This window comes from Suricata suricatta, chromosome 4, assembly GCF_006229205.1.
Source record: "Suricata suricatta isolate VVHF042 chromosome 4, meerkat_22Aug2017_6uvM2_HiC, whole genome shotgun sequence".
NCBI lineage: Eukaryota > Metazoa > Chordata > Mammalia > Carnivora > Herpestidae > Suricata > Suricata suricatta.
Genome location: NC_043703.1, coordinates 2,443,380 through 2,469,765, shown reverse-complemented (window position 1 = coordinate 2,469,765; position 26,386 = coordinate 2,443,380). Strand labels below are relative to the sequence as shown.

At 55.5% G+C, this 26,386-nt stretch overlaps 1 protein-coding gene across 1 annotated transcript in view; it reads left to right on the top strand.

The window, feature by feature from the left end:
• COL4A2 (collagen type IV alpha 2 chain) overlaps positions 1-26,386 on the top strand; it is a 155,105-nt gene that overhangs the window by 801 nt on the left and 127,918 nt on the right. The window contains exons 2-5 of the mRNA XM_029938399.1: positions 96-150; positions 395-563; positions 12,907-12,996; positions 15,293-15,426. Of these exons, the coding sequence (XP_029794259.1) occupies positions 96-150; positions 395-563; positions 12,907-12,996; positions 15,293-15,426 (448 nt within the window). The remainder of the gene's footprint in view (positions 1-95; positions 151-394; positions 564-12,906; positions 12,997-15,292; positions 15,427-26,386) is intronic.

Genomic DNA, 26,386 nt, shown 5'->3' with positions numbered 1-26,386 from the left:
CGGGGGTGCTGCGCGCGGGGGGCCCTTGCGGGTGACTTGGGGCGTGCGCAGCCAGCCGGGCCGCTCACGGCGCGCTCTCTCCCTTCCCCATCCAGGTGGCTGCTGCTGGGGGCTGTGACACTGGGGCTCCTGGCCCAGAGCGTCCTGGCGGTAAGTCCTGGGGCCCGTTCGTGGGCACCGATTCGCCGGTAACAGAGCGGGGAACAGAGAGTGGCCTTAGCAGAAGGCAATGCGCGCGTGCTCACCTGAGTGTGTGTGCGCGCGTGTGTGCATGTGTGAGTGTGCGCGCGCCCGCAGCCGTGACCCGGTCCCGGTTCCGAGAGCGAGCCGGCTTTCCCCCAAAGAACTCAAGTTTGCCTTCCCTTGGGGTCCCCACTTCTGTGGTGTGCGTTAGTGGCAGGGTGCTGCCACCAAAGCCAAGAGTTTAAAACGTAGCCTGCGGCGTCCTCTCCTAAGCTGGGGCAAAACCGTGGCTTCTCGAGGGGAGACTGTCAGTCACGTGGCGCGGGGGGCGCCAGGGTACCGGAGAATCGTGTTTGCGGCCCTGGGAAGCGGGGGTCCAGGTACCGTCCTTGGCAAAGTTTTCTCCTGCCTCTAAATGAGACGCTTTGGGGGAGTGGGCGGGGCGAGAGGCGAGCACAAGAGTGTACTTTGTCCTAACCCGCGCGGTGAACAATGCTCTTCTCCCTGGTCTGAGTCTGGCTCTGGAACTGGGCATGGGGGGTGGTGAGGGGGTGCCCGGGTGGGCACTGCCCTGGAGATTGCAGATGGGATTCTGGGCATTGGGTCTAAGTAGCTGGAGCCACATTTCACCGTGCTTGACAGATGGGGGCCCAAGAACCACAGGTGACCAGGCTGGCGGTCTCTTTCTTGTGGACACAGATGTTCCCACTGGGACTAGAGGCCAGGGGACATACTGAGCCCCCACCCCACCCTCGCTGCGCTCTAACAGAATTCCTGACCTTCCGAGTGACTGTGCGGGCTCCCTGTGTGGGCAGAGCGCACGCACAGGACCCTGGGAAGCTGGCTTCGTGGTTTCGTTGAAATTGTGTTATTTTCATCATTCTGCCCTCATGTAAAACAAGCAAGGAGTTTAAAGGCAGTGAGCGAAAAAGCGCTCCCCCAGCTTGGAAGGAAACTTTAGCTTCACTTTTCTGCCTTCTGCTCCAGTTCAGAACCCAGCCTGGAAGTGAGGAGAAGTGCATAGCCTTTGACCAGAACATTCCAGGCCAGAGTTTTCTTAAAGCCCAAGTCTGTCTCTTTTTCCTCTCCACGTGTCCTGGTTGATGAAGATGAAAGCCTAGACACTGAAACCCTCGGGTCTTGTGGTCCTGAGGCACGCATGACAGGTGGGGCTCGGCCCAGAGCTGTGAGTCAGGCCGGCAGACAGGCTCTGGGAGGAGGAGGCCTAGAAAGGCCAGCCCTGAGTCGCCCTGAGAGCGTGTGCCCCTTGGCCCCCAAAACCGCTTCTGTGACACTCGGTTTTTCTTCCCAGGGATGGTGGTGAAAGTCTCAAAAGTCTTCCGTGGGGCTGATCCTAACCCTGGTGGTGGGAAGCCGGGACTACTGAACAGAGCTCTCGCTGGGCCCCGGGTGCCAGACTGAGAATGGGAAGAGAGCGTTCCCTGCCTGTTACCGAGGCAGCCCCCCCCCCCGCCCCTTCCCCCAAAACCACTTAGATGCGGCAAGCTCCCCTGAGCGTCCGCCCCCGACTCCCGAGGGCACTGAGGGCATTTACCGTCTGGCCGCGCCTCCCAGAGCGTCTTGGACCCCTCCGCCCACCCGGGAGGCTGGTCCCTCCAGTCTAGGTCTCCTGGTCAGACTTTCTGGGGTGGAGCCTGGAAGTCTCCCTTCTACTTGACGCCCAGTTTGGGAACCCCTGAATTAGAGTGTTGGGTTGGGAAACCGTTGGGGTCCCTGCCACTTGGAGTCATTTTACTAGAGGCTTATGGGTACGTAGTCTTCACCAGATAGGTGGCTTGTCACATTCAGCGCTGGATCTTCTACTTATTAACTTCTTATTGACCTCTGGCCTTAAGGTCTTACCTTGATTCTTAACTGTATCCATGATGAAGTCTGTCTTATCTGTGGCAAGGTCATCTCCTCCCCTGTGTGTCTGCTGGGCTCTAGGACCCCTGTCTCGTAGCCCGTTTGTGCCAAGGACTCTTCCCCAGGGCTTGGTCGGGGCAGAAAAAAGGGGCTGCCCATTGTAGCTGGGAGAGCTTTGCAGCAGGAGCAGCTGAATGCGGTTGTTTACTGACTCCTTCCTGTGTGCCTCCTTGCGGGCCATCTAGGCCTCCTGGGAAACACGTCTGCCTGAGTAGGTAACTGTCATTACGTCCGTTTTACAGATGAGAAAACAGAGGCACAAAGTGTTTAGACAGCTTGCTCAGGGTCTCCCTTTGTCAGTGCTGATGTGGGGTTGGAACCCAGAGAACTGCCCGCTCAGTGACCTGGGATCCGACTGCAAGTCAGCGGTGGGGACGCTCCCGAGGCTCAGGATTTGGGTCCTCTGCCATTGCTTTCGCTCTGCCCTTGACTGTGACTAAGAGTGAAGCCCGAATCCCAGCTTCTGGAAAGGGAAAAGTCATTCCCCCTCCCTTGCTGCTCTGCTCTAGGGTTCTGGAGCCCAGGGCTAGGCTGTCAGTGAAGGGGCCTGTGCAGCAGCCTGGAGCCCGTGCGTGAGGCATCTGCTGGCTCCTGGGGGAGGGGTTCCTACCGCGGGGCCTTTGTAGAGACTTGAAAGCCCTCCCTGCAGCCTCTGCTGAGCATTGTTACTTATCTCTAGAGTTTGGGCAGCAGCCTTGAAGATCTAAGAGACCAGTCTGGTGTGATTCTGGGAGGAAGAGAATCCCAGAGAACAAAGGCCTCCCAGCGATCAGACCTGCTGGGGGCCGGGCTGACCCTCGACCTGGGCGGGGGAGAGCACCGCACAGTGTAGATGCTCTGGTATGTCAGGGTGCGGCCGGCGGGGCCTGGCGACGCAGTGCCGTGTGCCCCCGAAATGCTGGGCTCCACACTGCCTGCAGCACCAGCTTCCGGCTCCAGGGCCCCTTCCAGGGCTCCAAACCTGGGAAATCATGCAGTGCTTCTGCAAGCAGCCGGACCTTTCCCCCCACCTTATAAAAAAGAGCAGTATCCTCTGAGGTTTTCCCCTCTCTTTGGGCGTGTCAGTAACTATAAAAATGGCTTGTCCGGAGATGCCTCCAGTGCGCAACCCAGGAATCCAGGAGAGCGCTTCCATCCCGACTTCCCTAGAGCACTAGTTCATTGTTGGAAATGTGGGCCCCTGAGAAGACGGGAAACAGCACAGGGCTCCTCCTCTGTTCGTGGGAAAACAAGCAGGAAGCGTGGATGCCGCGCTCTGGAGGCCAGGAGAGCCGGCCTCCCCGGTGGCTGGCATGACTCAGTCCCAGGGAGTATCAGAGGGACTTGTCATAGTGTCGCCGCCGAGGATGGTCACAGGGCCACGCCTTCTCATTGTCCATGGCGTGGTTCGGAGCCAGGGGGCGGGGAGAAAGTGAAAAGTTTGAGAGTAGAAAGCAAAGACTTAGCTAAAATACTAAACGTGCAAGGGTGGTCTTTCTGGAGAGAGAATTGAAGAAAACCAGGTGACAGACTTCCACTGAGCAACAGAGACAACGTGAGGGCAGCAGGGCCTTCCGCGTCGGCTCTGATGGTGACATAACGGGGCTGTCCTGACGCACAAGGTGGTTTGGGAGCGTCTGCTCTTTTACCCGAGAAAGAAGATTGGTCTCTGATTGGGAAACTTTGGTGCAAGGGCTGTAGTGTGTCCTGCCATGTCTGCCGGGCCGGGGGGCCGTCATCACCGCCACTGAGGCGGCAGGTGGAGCCCGGAACCCCGCCCCGGATGATGCAGCCTGGAAGCCAGCAGTCTGTGCTGCGGGCGGTGGCCCCCGGGTCCCAGGGGCAGCAGAGCCCCCACCCCAGCCTGGGCGGTGGCCCCCGGGCCCCAGGGGCAACAGAGCCCCCACCCCAGCCTGGGCGGTGGCCCCCGGGTCCCAGGGGCAGCAGAGCCCCCACCCCAGCCTGGGCGGTGGCCCCCGGGTCCCAGGGGCAGCAGAGCCCCCACCCCAGCCTGGGCGGTGGCCCCCGGGCCCCAGGGGCAGCAGAGCCCCCACCCCAGCCTGGGCGGTGGCCCCCGGGCCCCAGGGGCAGCAGAGCCCCCACCCCAGCCTGGGCGGTGGCCCCCGGGCCCCAGGGGCAGCAGAGCCCCCACCCCAGCCTGGGCGGTGGCCCCCGGGCCCCAGGGGCAGCAGAGCCCCCACCCCAGCCTGGCTGCTACCTGGCTGTCCCCAGGACAAGTCACGGAACACCTTGCCTTTGGGACGTGGGGAAGGTGGTAAGTGGTGTTGTGGGCACCAGTGCTGGGACGCGCCAGGGCCCACACCCACTGCAGACCCTCCCCTGGGTGCTGAGCTGGCTCCCACCCTTCCCAGCTGGGACCCTGCCCTGGGAGAGCTGTCCCGGGAACACAGGTGTGCTGCTCCAGGGTGTGACTTACAAATAGGACAGGGGCGCCAGGGGCTCAGCTGGTGAAGCGTCCGGCTTTCACTCAGGTCAGGATCTCACGGCTTGTGGGTTCGCGCCCCGCGTCGGGCTCTGTGCTGACCGCTCAGAGCCTGGACCTGCTTCAGATTCTGTGTCTCCCTCTCTCTCTGCCCCTCCCTCCCCTGTGTGCTCACTCTCTTTTGCTCTTGCTCTCTCTCACTCTCTCTCTCTCAGAAATAAAAATCTTAAAAATGTTTAAAAATAAATATACTGCATTAGGCTTTTTGTGTTCAGGGTGTGAGAAGCTTCTGGAATCCAGTGGACAGTACCTAATCAGCTGAGATGAGAGCAGGCAGGTTCTGGGGGGTTACCTCTTGCCCTGGGGGCCGATCCCTCAGTTAAAGAGACTCTTCTGGGCCAGATAGAGGCCTAAGTACGCACCAACCCTGATGTCAGTGGCTTCTGGCACTGAACGAATGAATGACAAAGGGGGTGTCTGATCTTAGGGGGCCCAGTCCCATCCACATGGTCAGGGAGTGGACTTCAAGGGAAGCCGGAGGGAGCCCCAGCAGCGCCCCTGCGAGCTCAGCCCCACCCACAGGCTGCCGCCTCATGCTGGGTGCCCCCACCTCCCAGCGCCCCGTCGGGCTCTCTGAGGTCGCGCTACGGTGCCGTGTAGGACGACGCCTGTTGAAGCAACAGGTTCTTTTGTAAACCGGCTCCCTGAGTTCAGGGTGGCGTCCTGGATCGAGTCTTGGAGGAGAGAAGGAACGTCAGCGGAAAAACCAGCCCCAAAGCCCAATAGTGTCTGTAGCTTTGTAATGCGCCCACGTTAATGTCTCCTTCTGACAAAGGCGCGAGGTCCTACAAGACGTAGATGTGGCATCGTTACCCTGATGAGGGCTGTGCAGGGACCCTCCGCACTGAGTGTGCAGATCTAGATATTTCCGAGTCAGCACCTGCTCTCGGACGCCACAGAGCCGCCCCGGGGGGTGCGCACACGCCGGGCGGACGAGGATGCAGAGAAGCAGGTCTGGGGCCAGCAGGCCGCAGATTGGCCAGCATGGGGGCCATACTGTTCCCATCTCGTCTCTGCTAGACCAGACTCAGGAACAAGAGGCCGTGTGTGTGCTCCGAGGAGGAGCAGGAGCGGCCCCTCCCTGGCCGAGGAGCGTCTGTGCCCTCGCTTGGGTGGCGTGCTTTACGAAGACAGGAGGACAGGCACCCCGAAGCAGTTCCCACGGCTGGACCTGTGGCTGGGGCTCCAGGGTGAGCCATGGTGGCCTCCCTCTCCTTGACCGGCTGCTCGGGGAGGACGCGGTTATAGTTCTTTCCAGACCTCATGGTGGGACAGGTTGGCACGATGGTGCTGCTTTCAGAAAGACAGGACATCACCGGCTCACACGCTGGCCCTTGCTAATTCGTCCGGCCACGTCTGCCGTACACAGAAGGAGAGCCCCGCCCCCACCTTCCACCATCCCTGCGGACAGCCAGATGGGCAGGCAGCTCTGCCTGGGAAGTCCGGGTGCCGGAGCCCCATTCGGCAGGTTCCCTGCATCCCCAGTGGCCCCATGATAGAGCTTGGAGTGCCAGGGGCCACACCCTCCATTCCAGTCATGGGCTATGGAAAAGGGCCAGGAGCAAGGATGGCCAGTGGCCAGCGGCTGTCATCTCACACATTAGCCTCTGTCACCACCCTGCAGGGACAGAGCAGCCCCCGGCCCCTGCCCTGGCCAGCTCTGTTCTGTAGCTTTCCGCACACCCTGTCTCCTTGCTGTGGCCACAGCCCCGGCACACAGAGGACGCCCTGCCCCCTCGCCCAAGACCCAGAGGTCAGAAGGCCTGTGCCCGCCTGGCTGGAGCCTCTGTCCCTTGGAAAAGGACCCACATAGGAGTCTAATTAAAGTGCCCTCTCAAACTGCTGGGACTTAGATATTAATGACTTTAGGGGCGCCTAGACGGCTCAGTTGGTTGAGTGTCTGACTCCTGGTTTCTGTTCAGGTCATGATCCCAGAGCTGTAGGATCGAGCCCCGTGTCAGGCTGCATGCTGAGCAGGGAGCCTGCTTGGGATTCTCTCTCTCTCTCTCTCTCTCTCTCTCTCTCTCTCTCTTCCTGCTCCTGCATTTGCTTATGCACACTCTCTCTCTCAAATAATAAAATTTAAAAATATACGATTTTAAGTCATCTTCCATAGCACATGTAGACATCAAACATTTGTCTTCGCTCATACTCGACGTGACTGCTGCGGCCATATCCAGTGCTCGGGCGCGTTTCGTCTCTCCCCTGGGGTTTGTTCCCTGGTCCATCGTTTGCCCCGGGGCCCCAAGCACAGTAGGCCTTCAGTAAAAAGTCTGTTCCAGAAACAAGTGAAGATACGGTTAGTTGAAAGTGTTCAAACGTATCTTTCGGGTGAGAAATACAGTCTTGGAACAAAAGACTAGATTAAAATGTAACCGTTTTTCTCACTGTGGGGGTTTTCCCCCCAAATTAAGCGCTGCCCCCGCTGGATGGAGCTAGCCCAGCATGATGATAAAGGAACTGTTGATCCGTCTGAGAAGGCTTTGCGTTTTTTCCTAGGGATCGTTTCAGCCCCACCCATAAAATTCCTATTTTGCTGCTTTCACCCAGCTCGGTGATCTCCCACTTGGGGGCTACGGAAGAGTGGGTGTGATTGAATTCATGCGCTGACTTTCTGGTCCTGGTAGAAATGACGGACCAGTATGTCAGTCTGTGTGTTGAGCACTTTTGGGTCTGTCTCGTGGAGTAATGAGGCCCCGTGAGAGGGGAGGGCACCTCCCTGGGACGCCTCCGTGGCTCCAGCTGGTCCGTCAGCAGAGAGGACAGACTGAAACAGACCGGACAGGAGGCAGTCCGGACAGGGTGACCCGAGTGGGCAACGGGGAGCCCCATCCACAGACAGAGCTCCTGGAAACCTCTTTCTCCAGGTCCCTTTTGAGATTCTGGGCCGTGGAGGTGCCCCGACGACAGCTTTGTAAAGCGGGGAGGGACGCGTAAGCGCGGCATTACGTCGACCAGATGGGGAGGCATTTGGGCGAGTCCTAACTTGGAGAGGGGTTACTGAAACCTCCTAGGGAGTAGGAGGCCCTCCCAAATTACGCTGACTGCAGAGACACCCCCCCCCACGCCCTGCCATGGCAGTGGAACAAGGCCAGTGTCCATTTCTCCTGGGCGATGCCCGTTCCCCCGGCCAGGGTCTGTGTTCACGGCAGTGTTCTCGTTCTGACCTTCTGCACTGAGTCCCCATGGGCCGGGCCGGCTGGCAGGCCGAGGTCGAGCATCTGGGTTTGGGGCCAGTGACCAGGAGAAGTCACTTATTGTCTCTGAGCCTTTTCTTCTGGGGACACAGCACTGCTGGTAACCGTGGTGTAGGGTCACGGCGAGACGGCTTTAGTGTAATTCATTTGCCAGCTGATCGTGTTGGATTCTCCCAGGAGCCGTGATGTGCGTGACTCCGCCCGGAGGCCCAGGTCCGGGTCCAGAGTGAGACGGGCCAGGAGCAGTGGGTAGGGGTGCTCAGAGCACACTGCGTGTGGCAGTGGGGGTGCCAAGGGGGAGGTGTCTGACTGTCTGAATACGGTGTGAAGTTGAATGTGCCACCTGGGATGTCCACACGTAGGGACGAAGCTCACTGTGGGAGACAGAGTTCCTCTCTCCTTTGACTGGTAGACTTTACAGTACATTAGATTCACGGGTCCTGGTTGTCAGCAAACTCCGTAGAGGCCCCACTCGAGCCCCAAGCCATGGTCTGTTCCATGGAACATGGAACGTGGTGTCGGTCTTCACAGAGTGAGGCCAGCGTGGGCCTGAGTTTGAAGCGTGCCCTGCCCCTGCCTGGCTGCATGACTTTGGGCACAGCTACTGGGCCTTTGAGCTTCAGCTGCTTTTCTAAAACTGGAACAAAAATAGTTCCACCTCGTACGTGTGCTCTCCAGGAAAAAGAAATTGCATATAAAGATCTTAGCAAATTTTAGCCTTGTAGGACTTGATAAATGCTGGTCAATGGCTACCAGGTTTTAGGAATTTTTTTTCTTAGTTAAGGGCACCTGGGGGGCTCAATCGGTTAAGTGTCTAGACTCAGCTCAGGTCATGATCTCACGGTCTGTGGGTTCAGCCCCAAATCGGGCTCTGTGCTGACAGCTCAGAGCCTGGAGCCTGCTTCCGATGCTGTGTTTCCCTCTCTCTGTCCCCTGCCAGTTCTCTCTCTCTCTCTCAACATTAAATAAACATTAAAAATTTATAATTAAATGTGGGTCTTTATCCTCAAAACATAAAAACCTGAAGCCACAGAGAGAAAAAGTTCAAGCGCTCTGAGAATGTGGGGCCAGACCAGCGGTTGCAGGCCTCATGGCCCCTGCAGGGTGCTCTCTGACTGGGGTCTCCGAGGCAGGGGACGGGTCCTGCCCAGCTGACATACTGGGACAAGGGGGCCGGGGGGCCGGGACACCAGGCCCACAGGGCTGAGGCATGCGGGAGGAATCGTGGGGAGTGAGGTTCCTATCCTCCGTGCTGAGAACCCACTGTGTTCGCACAGCCGTGACCCCATCAAGTGACCCGTGGACACCAGAAGGCCCACAGGCGACTCAGCATAGGGACATCTTCCCAAAGCCTTTGGACGGTTGTTTCCATTTTCTGGACTTTTGAGAAATGTCAGCAAAGGAAAGAATTTCAATTTTAATTAACATTAGGTCAAGGTGTAACTAAATTTTTTCCAGAACAAATGGAAAGACTTACAAAGAACATTTTGTTCAAATAATTCTGAGACCCAAGTATAATTTAACAAAGCAAGAAAACTCCAGAGATTTTGGTTTGGCAAAGCAGCGTAGAAAATACCCAGTCAAGTTTGAGGATAGGATTTCTCTCTTGGAAGAGCAGAGAGATCCCCCTGTCATTTCCTGGCGGGGCGGACAGGACGCACAGACCGACCTGTTTCCTCCGAGGGGCCAGGTGAGGAAGGCCAGCGGTGGAAGGTTCCAGCGGGGAATTCCAGGAGGAAGCCCGCCTCCTTCCCTTTCTTCCTTACTTGGGCCTCGTCCTAACACTGTCCCAGCGGTAACAACCTTGTAAGCCACAATGCAGCACCAAGTCGGGCCCGATCCTCTCCTTCCTATTGGACACCACCTTCGTTTCCTGCTTATTCCTACCAAGCTTCGTGGGCACCCCCAGCCCCCCTCCAAGACAGTCTTAGCTCAGACAGGATTTCCTTCATCTTAGTCACCAGCTTTTATGGTCCAGCCTCCTCTTCCTGTCGCCAAACAAGGAATATTAACAGCAAAGGGTCTGAAATGATTTGTCGATCTGATGCCAGTATGGGTGCACGTCGGGTTTTGTGTGCTGACCGAGCCCAAGACACCGGGGGTCGGAAGAATAAATGTATTTCTCCTTGGGTCGTGCGTACAGCGAGCCTGCAGCTGCCAGCCTTGTCTGTCGTTAAACTGCAAAAGGGCAAACCCATTCATTTTAATTGCATTTCTAAGAACTGCAGAGTTTAAACAAAAATGACAATGGTAGCAAAAATCCCTTGTGTTTAAAAGGAAGGCTCGTAATTGCTGACATTTCTGGGTCTGGTTCCCACCAGCACGGACACGCCCTCGGGACCAGAGGCATTTTCCTGGGGCTTCGGAGGACCCTGTCCTTGCCTCCTCCCACAGAGTTCTGGAAGGAACCTTGGCCCCTCGATTGTAGGAACGAGGGGTGTGGATATCAGGTATGCTTTTGATTGAAATGGACCCCCGCCCGGGTCAGCGGGCTCCCGCCGCCTGCACAGGGCAGGACGTGTGCCCAGAGCAAGCAGATTCAGTCCCTCAGGCCCCGGGCCCCGGAAGGAGCGCCCATGCTGTCTCCCTGTCCCCGAGGCCAGTGGTGGCGGTACCAGTAAAACAGCAAACCCCCCGGCTTTTCCATTGACTTGTCCTTGCCAGATGAGAGGCAAAACTTTTCCTCTCCCAGTTCACATCGCTGGAGTCCAGTCAGGGGGGAAAGACTAAGATTTCTCTGTCTTTTTAAGTTTATGTACTTATTTTGAGGCTGAGAGAGAGCAAGCAGAGAGAGGGAGGGGGAGAGAGAATCTCAAGCAGGCCCCAAGGAGTCAGGGCGGAGCCCAACTTGGGGCTCCAACTCACAAAGCCTGAGATCATGACCTGAACCAGGATCAGGGCTCAGATGTTTAATGGGCTGAGTCACCTGGGCACCCCTAAAATTTATCTGTATAAATTCTAATTTGCTTTTTCATCCATGCTCCAAGATTTCTCCACCAAGCTCCTGTGCTCTCCTAGATCTAAAACTTGGCTCAGAGCGGGCCTCACGTCAGCTCTTCGCCTGCGCACAATTTGCCTCTGGGGCCTGAGCGCGGCAGGGCATTGGGATTTCAGGGGGACATTCAAAACTCCTGTCCCCTGCGTGGTCTGCTCTTGGCTGGGGCCAGACATCCACGGTTCCACCTCTGGATTAAGCTGTAATCCTCAACCTGGGCTGGACAATGTTCCAGAATGCTGGAACCCATCCCCCCCAGGGACATTGGGATTTGTAACAGACCCTAAGAAGACTAAAGGAATTCCAAAGCCCATGCAGAGAATGGCTTTGCCCTTTGAAACCAAGATAATTTGTTCTGCTCACCAGAAGCTCTGGTGCTTCCCTTCTGGGCTCTGCACCCACTGAAGGCAGCCCCCTCCCTGGGGTATGTCCCACCCAGCACGCACCCCGTGGGTGCAGCCCGCGCTGTGTCCGAGCTCCCCCCGTGCTCCTGTGCTGTGATTCGGGGTGATTCTTCGCTGCCCAGCCAGAGTGGCTTCTTATCTGCTTCTCCCCTGGTTGGAATTCAATGCACCAGAAATAAATGACTCCCTTTACCCCAGAGGGGGAGGGTGTAAGATGGGTCCGGCTCACTCCTGGCTTTTCTTGAATCCAGAAAGCCCTTACCTAAGATGTACAAGCAGGAGAGAGTAGTACTGACTCTGGTCTAGAAGTTCTAGAACATGGGGTGGACGGACACTGATACTTCAAATAACTGGAAAGTTCGGTTTTCTCGCACAAATCTAACCCCGAGCCGTCTGCTTCTGTCTGTATGAAAACAGGAGGGCAAACCCAGAGCGGTGTCTCAAAGGAAAATAAGTTTATTTAAAAGAAGATACGCAAATATTTCATCCCTGTTTAAGTTTCCCTCTTTCTCCTTGTTGCGGTACCTCCAACAAATCTGTTTTCTTCCAGTTCTCGAGTTAAGGACAAAGGGGTGTTTATTCAGGGAACATTTCTGCCTTCATGGTGGTTTTTCTTCCTCATTGGGTTTAATTAACTGAAGTCCGTAAGAATAAACATAGGGGAAAAGGCAGACTTGGTGAGGTTTCTTTTATTTAATTCCTCATGTTAAAAAAAAAAAGTATTTTCAATCTTTATTCTTTCTCAGCATTTTGTATGTTAAAAGTTAGGCAAATTTCTTGAAATATAAAATAAGATCTTGATACACACATATCACATACATCACATAGTGTTTGTAAACTAATCATTTGAAAATGGTCTTTTTTTTTTAAACTTTTTTTAATGTTTTTTATTTATTTTTGAGAGACAGCGAGAGACAGTGCCGGGGGGAAGAGGGAAGGGACACAGAATCTGAAGCAGCTCCAGGCTCTGAGCTGTCAGCACAGAGCCCGACGCGGGGCTCCAACCCACGAACCATGAGATCATGACCTGAGCCGAAGTCAGATGCTGACCTGACTGAACCACCCAGGTGCCCCAGGAACATCCCCTCGGGGCTCCCGCAAACACAGTGCAAACCTGGGCTGATTATTTGCACTACGTTCATTTTAACTGTGATACAGTGCACGTAGCCTAAGCTTTACCGTTTCCGCCATTCTCAAGCGTAGGGTCAGTGACACTCCCAGAGCTGTGCAGGCACCACCACCGTCTCCAGAACGTTCTCTCCCCATCGCGAAGCTCTGTCCCCGGGACGCGGTAACTCCCCGCCTCCCCTCCCCGCCCCCGGTGTCTGCTCCCCGGGTCTGTGAGCCGGACCTCATGTGAGTGGACCCACACCGCCCACAGCCCTCTGGGTCTGCGTGTCTCACACCATTTCGTCCCCAGGGCTGCGTCCGCGCTGTGGCCTGTGTCAGAGCACCCTTCCTTTGTGAGGCTGAGGAACGCTTCGGGGCTCTGTAACGGGCCGTGTCAGAGCTCAGTGCTGCTGTCGTGGCCGGGAGGGCCCAGCGGCTGACGTCGGGTTCAGAGGAAGTGACTCACAGCTCTACACAAAGGGGCGAGCGGGCCAGTGGGCCGTGGCCTCCTGCGCCTCCGACTCTCACGCCCGGCCTTTCCCCGCGGCCTGCTGGCTCCCTGGTGGCCCCTCTCCTCGAGCCGCGTGGCCCGCTTTCTGGCCCATGTAGGTGGTGTCCTGACGGAGCGGGCCGTGGGCTGTGCGGCCTGGAGTCCCCTGCGGGCCGGGCCTGGCTGTGCAGGCGTGACCATGCTCGTGGGTAAGGCCCGGGCTGGAGAGCAGATGAGGTGTCTCGGACCTGCCGAGGCCCTGGGGTCGCACGGGCTTCCTTCGGAAGGTGTTAGAGAGCAGAAGAATCGAGACAGCCAGGGAAGGCCCAGGGGAGCTAGGGGGTGCTGTCTCCAGGGGGCAGCAGTCAGGCCACCACATGCCACCAAGGCTAGAGCCTTGTCCAGGCTCACCGGACTGCGGGTCCCTGGCCCCTCTCTCCATGCCATGCTGGGTCCAGATGTGGTGGGGGCGGGAGACCCCAGGACGTGAGCAGTGGGGACACAGAGCCTAAGTCCCTCTGACCCGTGTCTGTCTCGGGTCACTGCAGGGGACTCTGGGCTCCCCGAGGGCACAGGACCCACACAGACGTGCTGGAGGACTTTATTAAGTGAATGTGGCATTTAACCATTCCATAGGAAGCTTAACGTATTTAAGATTCCTACACTCAGGAGGCTGGTGACGTGATCCGGAGGCTCCCGGCCACCCAGGGGAGGTCAGCAGAGCAGGAGGGAGGAGAGCCAGCCTCAGGTGGAAAGAAAGTGTCCTTGGGGCATCTTGGGAGACGGTCAGTTAAGCCTCTGACTCTTCATTTCAGCTCAGGTCATGATCTCATGGTTTGTGAGTTCAGGCCCCGAGTTGGGCTCTGCACAGACAACACGGAGTATACTTGGGATTCTCTCTCCCTCTCTCTCTGCCCCTCCCCAACTCATGCTTTCTCATAAATAATTTTTTTCAAGTTTATTCATTTTTGAAAGAGAGACAGATCAAAAGCAAGGGGCAGAGAGAGAGAGAAGCATAGAATCCGAAGCAGCTCCAGGCTCCGAGCTGTTAGCACAGAGCCCAACGCGGGGCTCGAACTCAGGAACAGTGAGGTCACAACCTGAGCTGAAGTTGGATACTCAACGAACTGAGACGCCCAGGTGCCCCCAAAACAAATAAACTTAAAACACAATTTTTTTAAGAAAGATGGCCTTTCTGTCCCCCTCCGGTGTTTGGGTCTGACACACTGGGCCCAGCTCCCCACTCCATCCGAGTCCCTGCGCCAAACTTCCCCTCCGTCTTAGAGAAGGTGCTGACCCTAGCAGCCCGTGGCCAGTGCACTGGGGTCCAAGGCTCGCCAGCTGCTCCAGGGTTTCCGGTTCCACCCACTGTGGCTGGGGGGCTGTGAGCAGGCCGTGATCCGACACCCGGGGGGAGAGGGCCGGGGGTGGGGGGAGGGCCACCTGCCCAGAAAAGGTGCCAGATGTGGGCATGAGGGCACCCGGCAGGCACTTGATTTTGCTGTGTGCTTCTTTCCCTTCCGAGTTAGCAGTGCCAAGTGTGTAGCTTCGATACTTGTTCCTCTCCCATCACGAAACCTGGTTTTGAGATGAGGGCGGGTTGGAGAAGCCGGGGGGCAGCCAGGGGTCCCCCTCACAGACAAAGCAGGCTGGCACAGGTGGTCCGGGCGCCGTCTGTGGTCATGACCACGGTGCTTGAGGGAGGAGGGCACGCAGACATGCAGGGAGAAAATCCCAGAGGACGGTGGCCTTCCCCTTCCCGCCAGAACCCAGCCATGACCCCAGGAGCCCCGGGAGGCCAGACGCCAGGTCACGGGTGTCCCGAGCCTCCGGTGCCCAGTGCAGGGCTGAGCGTGGTGGCTGGGCTCCGAGTCAAGGACAGGCAGGCGGAAGGAAGTGGGAAAGACAGGAGTCCTGGTCAGATGGGACCCGAGCGTTTGGGGAACTTTGTGTTCAGAGTCACAGCACAAATGCTCAGGTTCAGTGCCAAGGGCACGTTCCCGAGACACACACAGCTGAGGTCAGCCAACGGGAGCCCCTCTGTCGCTGGCTTCACTGAACTCAGATCACCGTGTAAAAAGCCACTGGGGTGGACAGACGTTGGCTCATCTGCAGAGCCAAACTCATGAAAAATATGCTCCGTTGCAAGACTCAGAGCCAGCCTGCCTCACGGCTGCGCCGCTTTGTCTTGAGCTTCGGGCCCAGGGCGGAGTCAGGCATGCGGCCAGTGAGCGGTCTGTGGGCCGAGGTGAACTTTTTCTTCAGGACACAAGCTGGCCAGTGGCTCCTTTGTGCTTCCAGAAACCAGGTTCCTTGGTCCATCAAGGGGAAGAGTGCAGAAAATTGACCAGCGACCAAACCACACAGCCGAGTGGAATGGTCAGGGCCATCATTCAAAGCCCCCCACTGAGCAGCCCAAGTCACGAGTCCCTCCGTGCTGGGCCCATGGCAGTGAGGTGGCGGAGAGGGAGGGGCCCCCTCCCGTCAATGCTGGTTCCCGACCAGGAGTCCGGCAGGAGCTGATGCTATGTCCCGGCCTCTGCACCAGGAAGGTGCTCCACCCTGGCCGGGCCCAAAGAGCCGGGCCGGAGAACCGTGTGCAGGCTCCAAATTTGATCCAGAAGGTTCGGACCCGGCAGGTCTGGGGACGAGGCCCCACATTCCTGACCCACCCCAGAGCGTGCGAGGCGGCTGCTCCCAGGACCTCGGTTGGGGTAGCAGGTCCCGGAAGAAGTCTCCGGAGCCCTGAGGTCCTGCCTTCCCTTTGAACCATGGCTCCCGGTAACGGATAGAGTGTATGACCCGGCCCACGGGCCCCCCGGACCATGGCACCCAGCTTCCGAAACATCACAGCCAACAGGCCACATCGCTCGCCTGTGCAGGCGAGACTGGAAAGTCACGGACGGGAAAAACATCATTTTCATCTGCCTTTCTCTGCGAGGGTTAAGGAATTTCTCTCTTTGCACCAAAAAACAAAAAACATTTTATCTTTTGACCCGCAGGCCCAGAGCCTCTGCCCGAGAGCAGGTCTGACCCTGAGCTGGCAAAACAGCCTGTGGGCGGGCAGGGCGGGAGAGGGGCATGGTGGCCCGTGCTGCAGAAACATGCCCATCTCTGGAAACGCGGGTCTTCCTCATACGCAGAAGTTTGGAACAGTAAGCAGAGGTTCACACAGCGAGCAAAACCCAGCACGTTCCCGGAGAACTGTGTAGAGGCAGCTGCTGCAAACAGAAAAGCTTCTGCTTCAGGGAGGGCTTACGTGAAGCCTGTTGCCCTTTGAAATGAAGCTGCAGGCACAGCCCCCCCCCCCCCGTTATCTTTCTAGATTGTTCAAGGCAGCTCTGCTTCTTATGCAGTGACACTTGATTTTCCCTAGCGATGGTCAGTCATGCGTTTGATGGTCTCTGGTTAAAGCAGCTATCAAACGGCGTCCTTTGGAAAATTCCATGTAAGACAACCACGTATTAGAGATAAAAGCAAAGATTAAGTTCTTTGAGGCCGACTTCTCTTGTAAATGTCTGCGGGGGAAACGGTGTGGGAAGATCAGTGGCGCGAGGTGGAGAATGCTTGCTTGGACCAGGGCAGCGCTGTAACGTGACGCTTCCTCCCGCAAACCGTCCCTGTCCCCGTGTGCCCGCCTTTCCCCGCCTCCAGACCCGTCGCTCCTGCCGGCCCTCCTCTGTCCTCCAAGGTGCAGAATCCATACTTCGGTTTGTCTGTGGGGGAGTTAGGGGAACATGACGAACACGTCTGTCCCAAAACCTCACCTCCGCTCACTTGCTTAGAACTTAAAACTCTGCCCGTCCCCCGAGGTGAGCATCTGTGACCTCGGAGTTGGGCCTTGTGCTGCAGGTCGGGCTCCATCAGTCAGGAGCCATGACCTTGGGCAAGATCTGTGGTTTCTTGAGACCCCGGTTCCCTCTTGTGTGAAGGGGGCTCATACCCCCCCCGCCCCCAGTGTGGGCTGTTGCAAGGACCTGATTCCATAGTGCAGGTGGAGCGCTGAACGTGGCCCACGGGACAGACACCCCACACGTGCTGTGATCCCTCTACACTGGTCACCACGTGGACGTGAACGTGTCCCCTCCTCACGTCTCTCCCTGGTGACAGCCCCGTTCCCTTGCCCCTCTATGCCCCAGGGTCACGGAGCCTCGGCAAGAAAGTCCCAGAAGTTTTTGTGTCCAGGTAGCTCCTTCAGCAACCACAGGAACTCTCTCAGGTGGACCACTGGTGGACAGCAGCCATTTGCGTTTTCTCTGAGCCCGTGTGCATGGTCCCTTCTCGGACTCCTGTGGCTTTAATGGCGGAGGTCAGGCAGAGAGGGCCACACGCCACACCCAGGCTCTTCCTTGGGCCTGGCGCTTCCCAGCACCCCACACGGGCCCATCTGCCTCCTTAGTGACTCCGGCTGCCTTGGGTCGTGCCCGGGAGGATCCGTCTCTCCCTGATTGTCAGCCTGTTAGTGGCAATGTGAGAATAACATGGTCCCCGCCCAACTGTTGAGTTACTGCTCAGAAATCCACACGCCACTCACAGAAGGAGCAGGCGGCAGCTCCTATGCCAGCTGGAAAACTTGACCAGTTTGCGACCCAAGAAACTTGACCGTGGATGGACAGTACGCTTGGGCTCAAGGTGCAGCCTTGCTCCGTGTCCCCCAACCTCACCCTCAGGATTTGGAAGCCGTGTTCACTTTTGCACTTGTAGAGTCTCAACTCCAGCACCCCGACTGTCTTCCTACATTCACACCCCCACCCACCCCACGTCTGCTGCCCCCCGCCCCCCACTCGGCTGCCCACATTCCAGAGGCCCCTGTTTCAGGCATCCCTGTGTTTTGCCCTCGGGAAGGCTCCTGGCCGTCCACACCTTGGCTCCACCAGCTACTGAGGTCGGATGAGGTCCCTTCCCTCCGCCGCTGGCACACCGCCTTGCTCGGGGGCCTCCCCCAGCCCGGGGCTCAGCACGACTGAAGACAGACTTGTCTCCGCATCATTGGCCGCGGGGAATCGCAGCCAGAAACAACTGCCATATCCCGCTGCCCCCCAGCCGCACACCCCCATCTGTGCACGTCCATCCCAAGGTCAATGTGAGCCCGTGTTTACACTTGAGCCTTGTCATTCAAGATCAGGAATTAAGAGTGATGTGATTTTCAAGTATGTCTTTTCATACTTGGAGAGCTGGCAGTGGGGCGTCGGGTGGAAAACGGGGGGGTCCGGCTTGAAGGGGCTGGCATGTTGGTCGCAGAGAGCCATCCGTGCCTGGTCCTCACCAAAGCTCTGAAACCCTCCCGACAGAAGCGGCACCCGCTGGCACGCACACCCAGCTGATTGTGTTTTCAGAGTCAGCTCAGGCGAAGTGACGTGAAGTTTTAGCGTTGGGCTATCGTCATTTCTTAAATCACCCTTTAAAACAACATCGTGACCAGAACCAGCTTTTCTTGGTCACGTACACGGCGTGATTAACTTCCCTGAGACTTCGTAAAGTCTAACCAGATTTCTGTAATAGTTTCCTGAAGTGTTACGTGTGGTACAGAGTCAGTGGGTTATGACTGTCAGGCGAGACCAGAACTGGAGAACATAAATCGTGCACCACACACCTCAGTAATCGATAATAAGAATCACGTTTTTGCCTTCAGTTAACCGTAGGCCTGAAGGGGTCTGTGGTTAATATGAATACTCTTAAAAGTCAGTCAAGATGCTTAGTCTGCTTAGGAAAACAAACCTCCTTAAGGCGCTTCTGACGTGCTCGTTTACACGCACACAACACTCTGATCCCGGCCAGTGGGACAGCCGTCCCTCCAGGAGAAGCTGTGTCTGAGGGCCGTGACCGCTTAGCCAACTGCTGACATGCCGTTTACACATCGGGACGATTTTGTTTCTCTTTTCAAAATTCCCCAGCTCAGACATTTTTTTCCTTCAATCTAATCCTTCCACAATTAAATGAAATTAGTCAAATTTCACTCTCCAGTTTGACATTGAGGAAGAGCCAGACGCGGCCTACCGAGTTTGCTGAAGCAAGTGTGCAGACGCGAGGATTCGCCCATTAAGCATTTTATTCTCTCTCTCTGCTGCATTCCTCTCTTTGGTGAAAATCAAACGCTGGGCCTGGAGAAGAAACTGAAGGTGCAGACATGTTGAGCTCCGTGTGCTGACAGCATGTCAGATTAAGTTTTGGATTAATTAATTGGCTTAATTAAGTGATTCTCCCTTATGGAGGATGTCTGCAGAGCCTTTATCCTTAGCTGCAAAGGCACAGAGGCAGGTTGGACCTCAGGGACCAACGGGCCCAAACTTCTCTTAACGATGAGGAGCCTAACGCCCAGAGAGGGGCAGACGCCCACGCGCCAGCACCCAGCTAGCTCCCGGAGGAGTGGAGAACCCAAGCCCTGGCCCGGGGTCAGCCGTAATAGACTGATGCTGTCATCTAATTTCAGTGATTAAGTCATTTTACATATTAGATCATTTTTTGAGTAAATTACATGATTCCCTGTTTTTAAAAAAGGCCTATTTTGGAAATGGTGAACGGAACGTCCTGCCACACCAAAACCCATTGATCTCCCTAGAACTACGTCACGGAGCAAAGTTCGTTCTCCTTTGAGGCCCCGTATGGCCACCATGAATTCTTCTAGTTTAGCACAATGCAAGTGAAGTAGAGGAGATAGGTAACAAAATTCCAGGGTAAATTAAGTAGAGGCTCAGACCTTGAAACAAGTCACTTATTTAATCCCTGCAGTATCAGATTTTGTAAAGCCTAGTGGTTTAAAAGATACACAACATGTAAGACAATGTAAGGCACCACCCCGTTTAATCCTTTCTTGCTCCGCACTTATCTGAGAACAATACCCCCCCTGACATCACCTTGAGTCAACCTGGGTTTTCATTTCTTGAAGCTAGAAAGCCTGAATTCCTGAGCATGGCTCATTTTGAGGATCCAGAAGGCTGAGTTGTGACTCATGACACAGCAGGGCTTTCTCAGAAGTCCTAGACAATGGTGAGGACGTGAGGAAGGGCGTGGGGGGGGGTGCGAGAGGGAGGGGGAGATCAGCCGGCCGGCAGCCTGGCGTGTGGGATCGGGCGGAGGCAGGGGGGCGATCTCAGTGGCCCTCATACAATAGAAAATCTGCCCCCTCGGCCTCCAGGGCCCTCCGGCCAGATACTTTGTGGGTCATGGTCCTTTGTACTGTTCCAAGCACAGTGTCCTAGCCATTATCTCCCTTAATCCTGAGAGCAACCTGTCAGTAGACAGGACAGGTGTGCTCAGCCCTCGGTACAGCCAAAGAGGAGCAGGCACAGAGGAATCCGGCGACACGCGCCGCTAGGTTGAGCCGGAGCTGGCGTCAGAACCCTGCTGTGTCCTGAAAGGTTTGTGCCATCAAGTTACTCCAGGTCCACGTGCCCCGTGGACATTTCCGTTTCGAAGTCTCAATTAGCCCAGGAGAGAAATGGGGGACTATCCTAACAGCCACGACATTGGCAGGAAAAGAGAGGCGCGCGTGGTGACTTCCCCAGCTACCCCCAGTGGAGCGCGAGTTTTGGGCAAAGTCCGCCCAGCAGGAGCCCGAGACTGCTGTGCCCCGAAGCCACCTTGGCATCTCCTTCCGTGGCGAAACCAAACGTGACAGAGTCATCAAGTCTATTGCTTTAAGTTGCCAGACCAACACCGCGTTGTAGTTGATTCTTCCGTGACTGTGGATAACTCTTCTTAAAAGCCAGAGCACTGTCATAATCTTTAAGGAAACGTGATGGGCAGCGCGTTTTGCCATCAGAGGGGCCAGGGCTTTCCATGGCCCCTTTAACTGAGCCTGGAACTTGATTTTGTTTTGCAAGTCCGTCTTACAGCTGCATGACTTCATCTCAAGCAAGCTAAATAAAGGAATTTTCGGTATTATAACGGTCACTAAGCAGACAACTGACGTGTCAGCGTTTAGAGGGGCACGGTTTCAGGGCGAGCATGGAAAGATACTGCTGGAACCCAGTGTTTTCCTTGGGTGGCTTCATCGTGTAGGTGGGTGGCGAGCTGGAACAGAGCTGGGTGGTGTTGGGATGGTGGGGGCGGGGGGAGTGAGGACAGGGCCGTGCCAGAGCCTTCCCAGCCAGGGTATCAGCCGGATGGGGGCAAGTCCCCTGAAATCTGTTGAGACCCCTTATCTGCTCATTCACAGTTCATGTAAACAACTCTGAAAATTGGCTAACCCCTCCCCAGGCCAGTATTTCTGGGATTCTCTTGTGATTCAAAGCAAAGCACGTATCTGTGTTTCTCCAGGTTCCCATTATGGGATGTCCACCTTCCTCCTGAAACCCTTCCCGGGGCGCACAGTCCTCGGTCCTGTGGTAGAGGGCCTCCCAGACTGTGCCATATGGGGACCATACAGGGAGAGGGCTTGGCCCTGCTCCTCCGAATTAAAGACCTCCCGTTGGACGCTTCTGCGGAGACCAATTAGTTTCCCAATGAGCAATTAAGGAGAGTTCTCTACCAACCACCGGCAGCGGGATTGCCCGTCTTGACCTATTTTGGCTGACTGATTCCTCTGCGCATAGTTTAGTAATCGGCCTGTTAGGGTGTTTGAAGTCTTCCCCACCTACATTCCTCCGTGCTGTGTCTCGTATCTTCTTAGCTTCCGCATAAAACAGCTACTCATCAAATGCTATTTAAATATCCCTGGGCATTCAGATTCTCTTGGCACCTCTAATAGTTTTTGCTTTCCACAAAGCTTCTTACAGAAGGAAAAGGACTGATACTAGTTTCTTCTAGAAAGACCCCAAAGCTCTTACACCGTCCTCCAAAGGTCAGCTTGCACACTTTACGCTGAACCTAAAAATACACCAGTAAAACCAGACGATGATGCCAGGCCGCCGCAGAGTAAGAGACGGGGCCTGACACGGTGCCCACCCAGTGTCTTCATGCTGGTGTTTCTGCAACAGCCTTCCATCTTGCTTGTGTCGCAGATCCCCATACCGTTGGGAAGAGGGAGAGGCCATCATTTTCCCTGCTGGGTCAATAGCGGTCGGGACACGCCCAGCCGTGAAGCAGTCCGCTGGGCTCAGCTGCCGCGACCCACGGAGCCCATGCCTGACCCTCCCCCACCTGCCCTGACCGCCATGGTGGGAGACGGGGGCAGGAGCATGTACCAGCAGCGTGCACACACACACACACACACACACAGCTCTCACTTTCAGACCACTCCCAACCACGGAGCCAAGTTTCTGAGACCAAGGGCAGCAGGAAGGTTGAAGCAGTGTTCCAAAACCTGGTTCAAAACCAACGGACGGGAGTCTCTCATACTTAGTCTCACAACATGTGTATCACCTGATTGCTAAGGAGGTCAAGCACAATGTGTGTATATGTATTGGCCATTTGCATATTCTCTCCTGTAATCTGCTGGTTTGGGTCTCATGCCCATTTTTCTCTTAGGTGCCCGTGACTTGGGGGCTCTCTGTTGTAAATCCAGGCCGCCGTTTGGTTACATGTGGCAGAAATACTTTGTTCCACTCAGTGGCTCATGTTTTCTCTCTCTTGATGATGTCCTTTGATGAGCTGATGACTTAAATGTTGATGTAGTCCAACTTATTCATCGCTTTTATGGTTCGTGCTTCCCCAAACTCATTCGTTACTTCCAAAAGTTTACTATAGATTCTTTCACATTTTTCTATAAATATAATGATTTTATCTTCAGAAGATGGCTTTACATTGCCCTTTATGGTCCTAATACCTTTTAGTTCTTTTTTCATGCCTTTTCATACTGTCTAGAACACATCAGCAATATTAAACCAGGAAATGCTTATTAGCATGTTATGTACCCCTCACCAGTAGGCTTCGAAATAGATGTTAGAACACACACAAGCTACTTTCAGAACCCAAGCTCACCCCCTGAATTGCATGATCCCCAAAATAACTTTCTGGACCATCTTCCAATAGGAAGTGTTATTGGAAACCATATCCCAAGAGCCCCTCGCCTGTAACTGGGCTTAGAACAGAGAGCCGCACACGGAGAACAAACCGGGAACGACGTGGCAATGGCGTCACACACACTAATGCTCTGCCACGGTTGGGACAGCCCCCTGTGCACAGCCTTCCTCATAGGACATGTTGGCTCTCCCCGCCTCCCATCCGAGTCTGAATGTCGGCTGTGGCGTGTTGAATGTAGTCGTGTTCCTGAGAAGGCACACGCTGGCAGACAGAGGCAAGAGAAGGGTGGGCCTGCGGGGTACGGATCTCTCCAGTCTTCTAGCACATTCACCTGTAGCTGAAGAATCAACTTCTGTGTTGATAGTATATTTGCCGTCCTTAAGAGTCGTGTTTTTAAAAGGGGGCAGCGACTCCTTCAGGCAAAGCCCAGCCCCTCCTGCGCTGCGTGTGGGGACAGTCACGAACTTCCTCCCTCCCCGCAGTAAGGTGTGCGTCCCGGTACCTGCACTTGCCGGGTCCCCCCCGCACCTGCCGTTTGACTAACTCTTCCTGGAGGACGATGTTTAGAAGCACAGTTCTTCTTCTCTAGATTCTTCCTAAGTTCTCTCGGGCGGCGTATGGCTGAGGTGTCCCAGACCCGACATGCCCTCTGGTTGCCTGAGCGCCGGGATGCAGGCCGCACCCTGGACCCCTGTTTGGCCGGTCCAGTAGTGCTCGTCCCCAGAGCACCTGCTCCTGTGGGAGCATCAGTGTCCTCTCTCCCCGTCCAGTCATACTCCTCAAAATGAAGGCCCAGCACAGAACTCCGAGGCCCAGGGAGCCCTGCTCCCAGAATGCCTTGCACACGCAGCTCTTCCAAAGTGGAAGGGCTTCTCCCCACCCCTCCGGGGCCCCTCCCCACCACCAGTGACCCTTCTGCACCTGAGTGTCACCCTCCTCACGGCCAGCCGCCACCTGCCCTTTGAGGCCTCACTCATGGTACTTGCCGGGTTCTCCCACGGAGCCGCAGCCCCTCCCATGCCTGACTTCCTTCGCCAGTCTTCTCTGTCGTGTCCCTTCCACAGTCACGCCTGCGTGGCCCTAAAGCTGTAGTGATCAATAGTAAGAGCTCATGTCCTCGAGGCCTTGCACACATTCCCTCCAGGCACCTTCAACGTAACAAATAACTCTGACTTTAACCCCATGAGGTCAGAACTAATATTATCCTCATTTTAGAGACGAGGAACCCGAGGTCCAGAAAGTTAAATGAGTGGTGAGGTCAAGCCCCAACGCTCCGCCTCACCGCTGTCGCGCATCCAACCTCCCAGTTACGGGGTGAGCTTTCGGAGTGTGGGGACGTGGCATAGGTGTGTGGCCCAAAAGTGCCCATTCCACTGCCTGAACCTGAAGGAGGGTGATAAATGCGTAGTTTCTCATTTTGAAGCCGAGTGACATAAGCCGTTCCACTTGGCTGTGAAGTCAATCAGGAGCCATCATTTCTGACTTTGACATTGAAGGAGAGTGACCTAGCTTTTGAAGGACCTCTGAGCTGGTTGGTTAGTTAGCTAGGGGTTTGCTTGGTGAGCACGGATGCCGGACGTTGCCTGCTTTTAGCCCTTAATGGGGATTATTGTCTGAATGTACTCGATGGTGTCCAGGTTCTGTCCCAGAGCCTTCCATAAGACCACAAAATGATGATGTGCATGAGTGAGTAGGCCCATGGCCACGTTCTTTGGAGGGGTCCACGCACATCTCGAGTCCAAGTGGAATCCATATTTTGCACCCCGTTTGCAAGCTGAGGAGCACTGCATTTCCTTCACACGCCTCACGGCCACAGCACACGTGTTAGACGTGTTTATTCGCTAAACAGGTGTATTCTTTGCTGTACAGACTTATAATTTGGGAAACCTGGAAAATACTTCCGTGCATAACCTCACGGCAATGATAAGGAACATAGCGGCGTGTCTCATGAGAACAAATATTATGCAGCCAACATAGGATAAACGTTTTTGCCTAGGAGGAGCTTTTGGTAGTACGGGGAAATGTTTAAGTTAAAAAATATGAGTGCAGAATTTTACATCGAATATAGTCTCCACTGTGTAGAAAGAGGTGCAAGAGAAGAGGGAGATTGGTGCAGGCCAGTCTTCCCCAGCGCTGGCCCTCGGTTGTCCCCGGGCTGGTTCAGCACCATGCGGCCCTCGAGCCCACTCCCCAGCTGAGGCGGAGAAAGCCAGCGGGGCTGGGACCCCGCTCCCAGGGACCTGGACCGTCCACCTCTCCGTCCCTTGCCTTGTGCCACTTAAATCATTTGTTGTGGAAGTAAGAGCATTATTTACTCCTGTAGACAAGCCTTGCGTCCCAGTCCAACGTCACACCTGTCACTCAGGTACATCCAAGGTACCCTTCCACCGAGAGCTGAAACCCATGAGAGTAAAATTAGAAAAGTTCGCATCTGTGTGTATTCCAATGTTGAACAACAACAAAAAAAATCTTTTTATTTTTATTATATTTTTGTTGGTGTCTCAGCCAGCCCAAATTATTTTCTCCACTATTCTGTCACAGTGGTATAAAGAATTAACCGTTGACCATTTCCTCTTTTCCTGGAAAATATTCTAATGACCCCTTTGATAGCATGTCTGATTGTACGTCTCAAGCATAGCCGACCTTTTATGAACACGCAGGGAATTTTAATGCTGCCGTTCTTGCTGAGGATAATGGCACTATTCATGAAAACAGATGAATTCAGGAAAAAGTGGGGAGTGGATATCAAAATGAAGCTGAACAGTAGGTTTTTATAGAATCCTTAAAATAAAATGCATTTTGGAGGGCTGCAGAGGAAGCCGGCTTGGTCTTGGACCTCTGGGTCCTGGCCCAGGGCCTTGTTTCGGATCCAACCACAGCCCGGCCACATGGGCCCCATTTTACCAGAGTTCAATGCACACTCGATCCCTTAGGAGAAAAAGGGTCCCATGGCACGTGTATCTGGCTTTGCTGGGGGACTGTAGGGGGCAGGGCCTGGGGTCACCAGCAGCGTCACACCTGCAAACAGCTCATCCATGTGCTTCCTTCCCAAGGATGTTGGAACATTCTAGACACCGAGCCTGGGCCCTGAGCACCACCTTCCTAAACCTCAGAGTCTCAGCACACAAAGCATTGGAGGCCTCGTGTGAGAGGTTTAGCAGTCACAGGGAAGGTGTTCCCCGCAGGCCGTGGGCTGGCTTCTCAGAAGGCCACTCCCCAGGTAGCAGTATATGCCCCGGCTCCTGCACGGGTTGCGGCACAAGCTCCCAGATGTGCTGAGTCCGTGGTCAGCAACAACCTTCCGGGTGGCTGCTGGAGTAGGGCACGGGCGCCTTGAGGCTAATCATTGGAAATCCTTGGTCTGGTGCAAAAGATGCTGTGCTCTGTGATTTAGAATCATAAAAATAACATTTAAAACAGAGAGTCCCAACCAAAAAGAGCCAGTGAGGGCCCACAGCTGGTGAGTGAAGCCAAGCGCGCCAGACAGGCCCGGACAGTGGCACGGCTGCATCGGCCCTGGCCGAGAGCCGGCCACCGGCCCCGAGCCAAAAGGACAGCAGGCAGGAGCACCAGGGAAGGGAGCAGACGTGGAAATGGATCACAGTCAAGAGGGAGCCCTGTTCACAGCAGGTCGGAGAGGTTCACCTTGGAATGCTCTGTGCAGTCCAGTCACGCCCAGGTCTTGAAGGCGCGGGC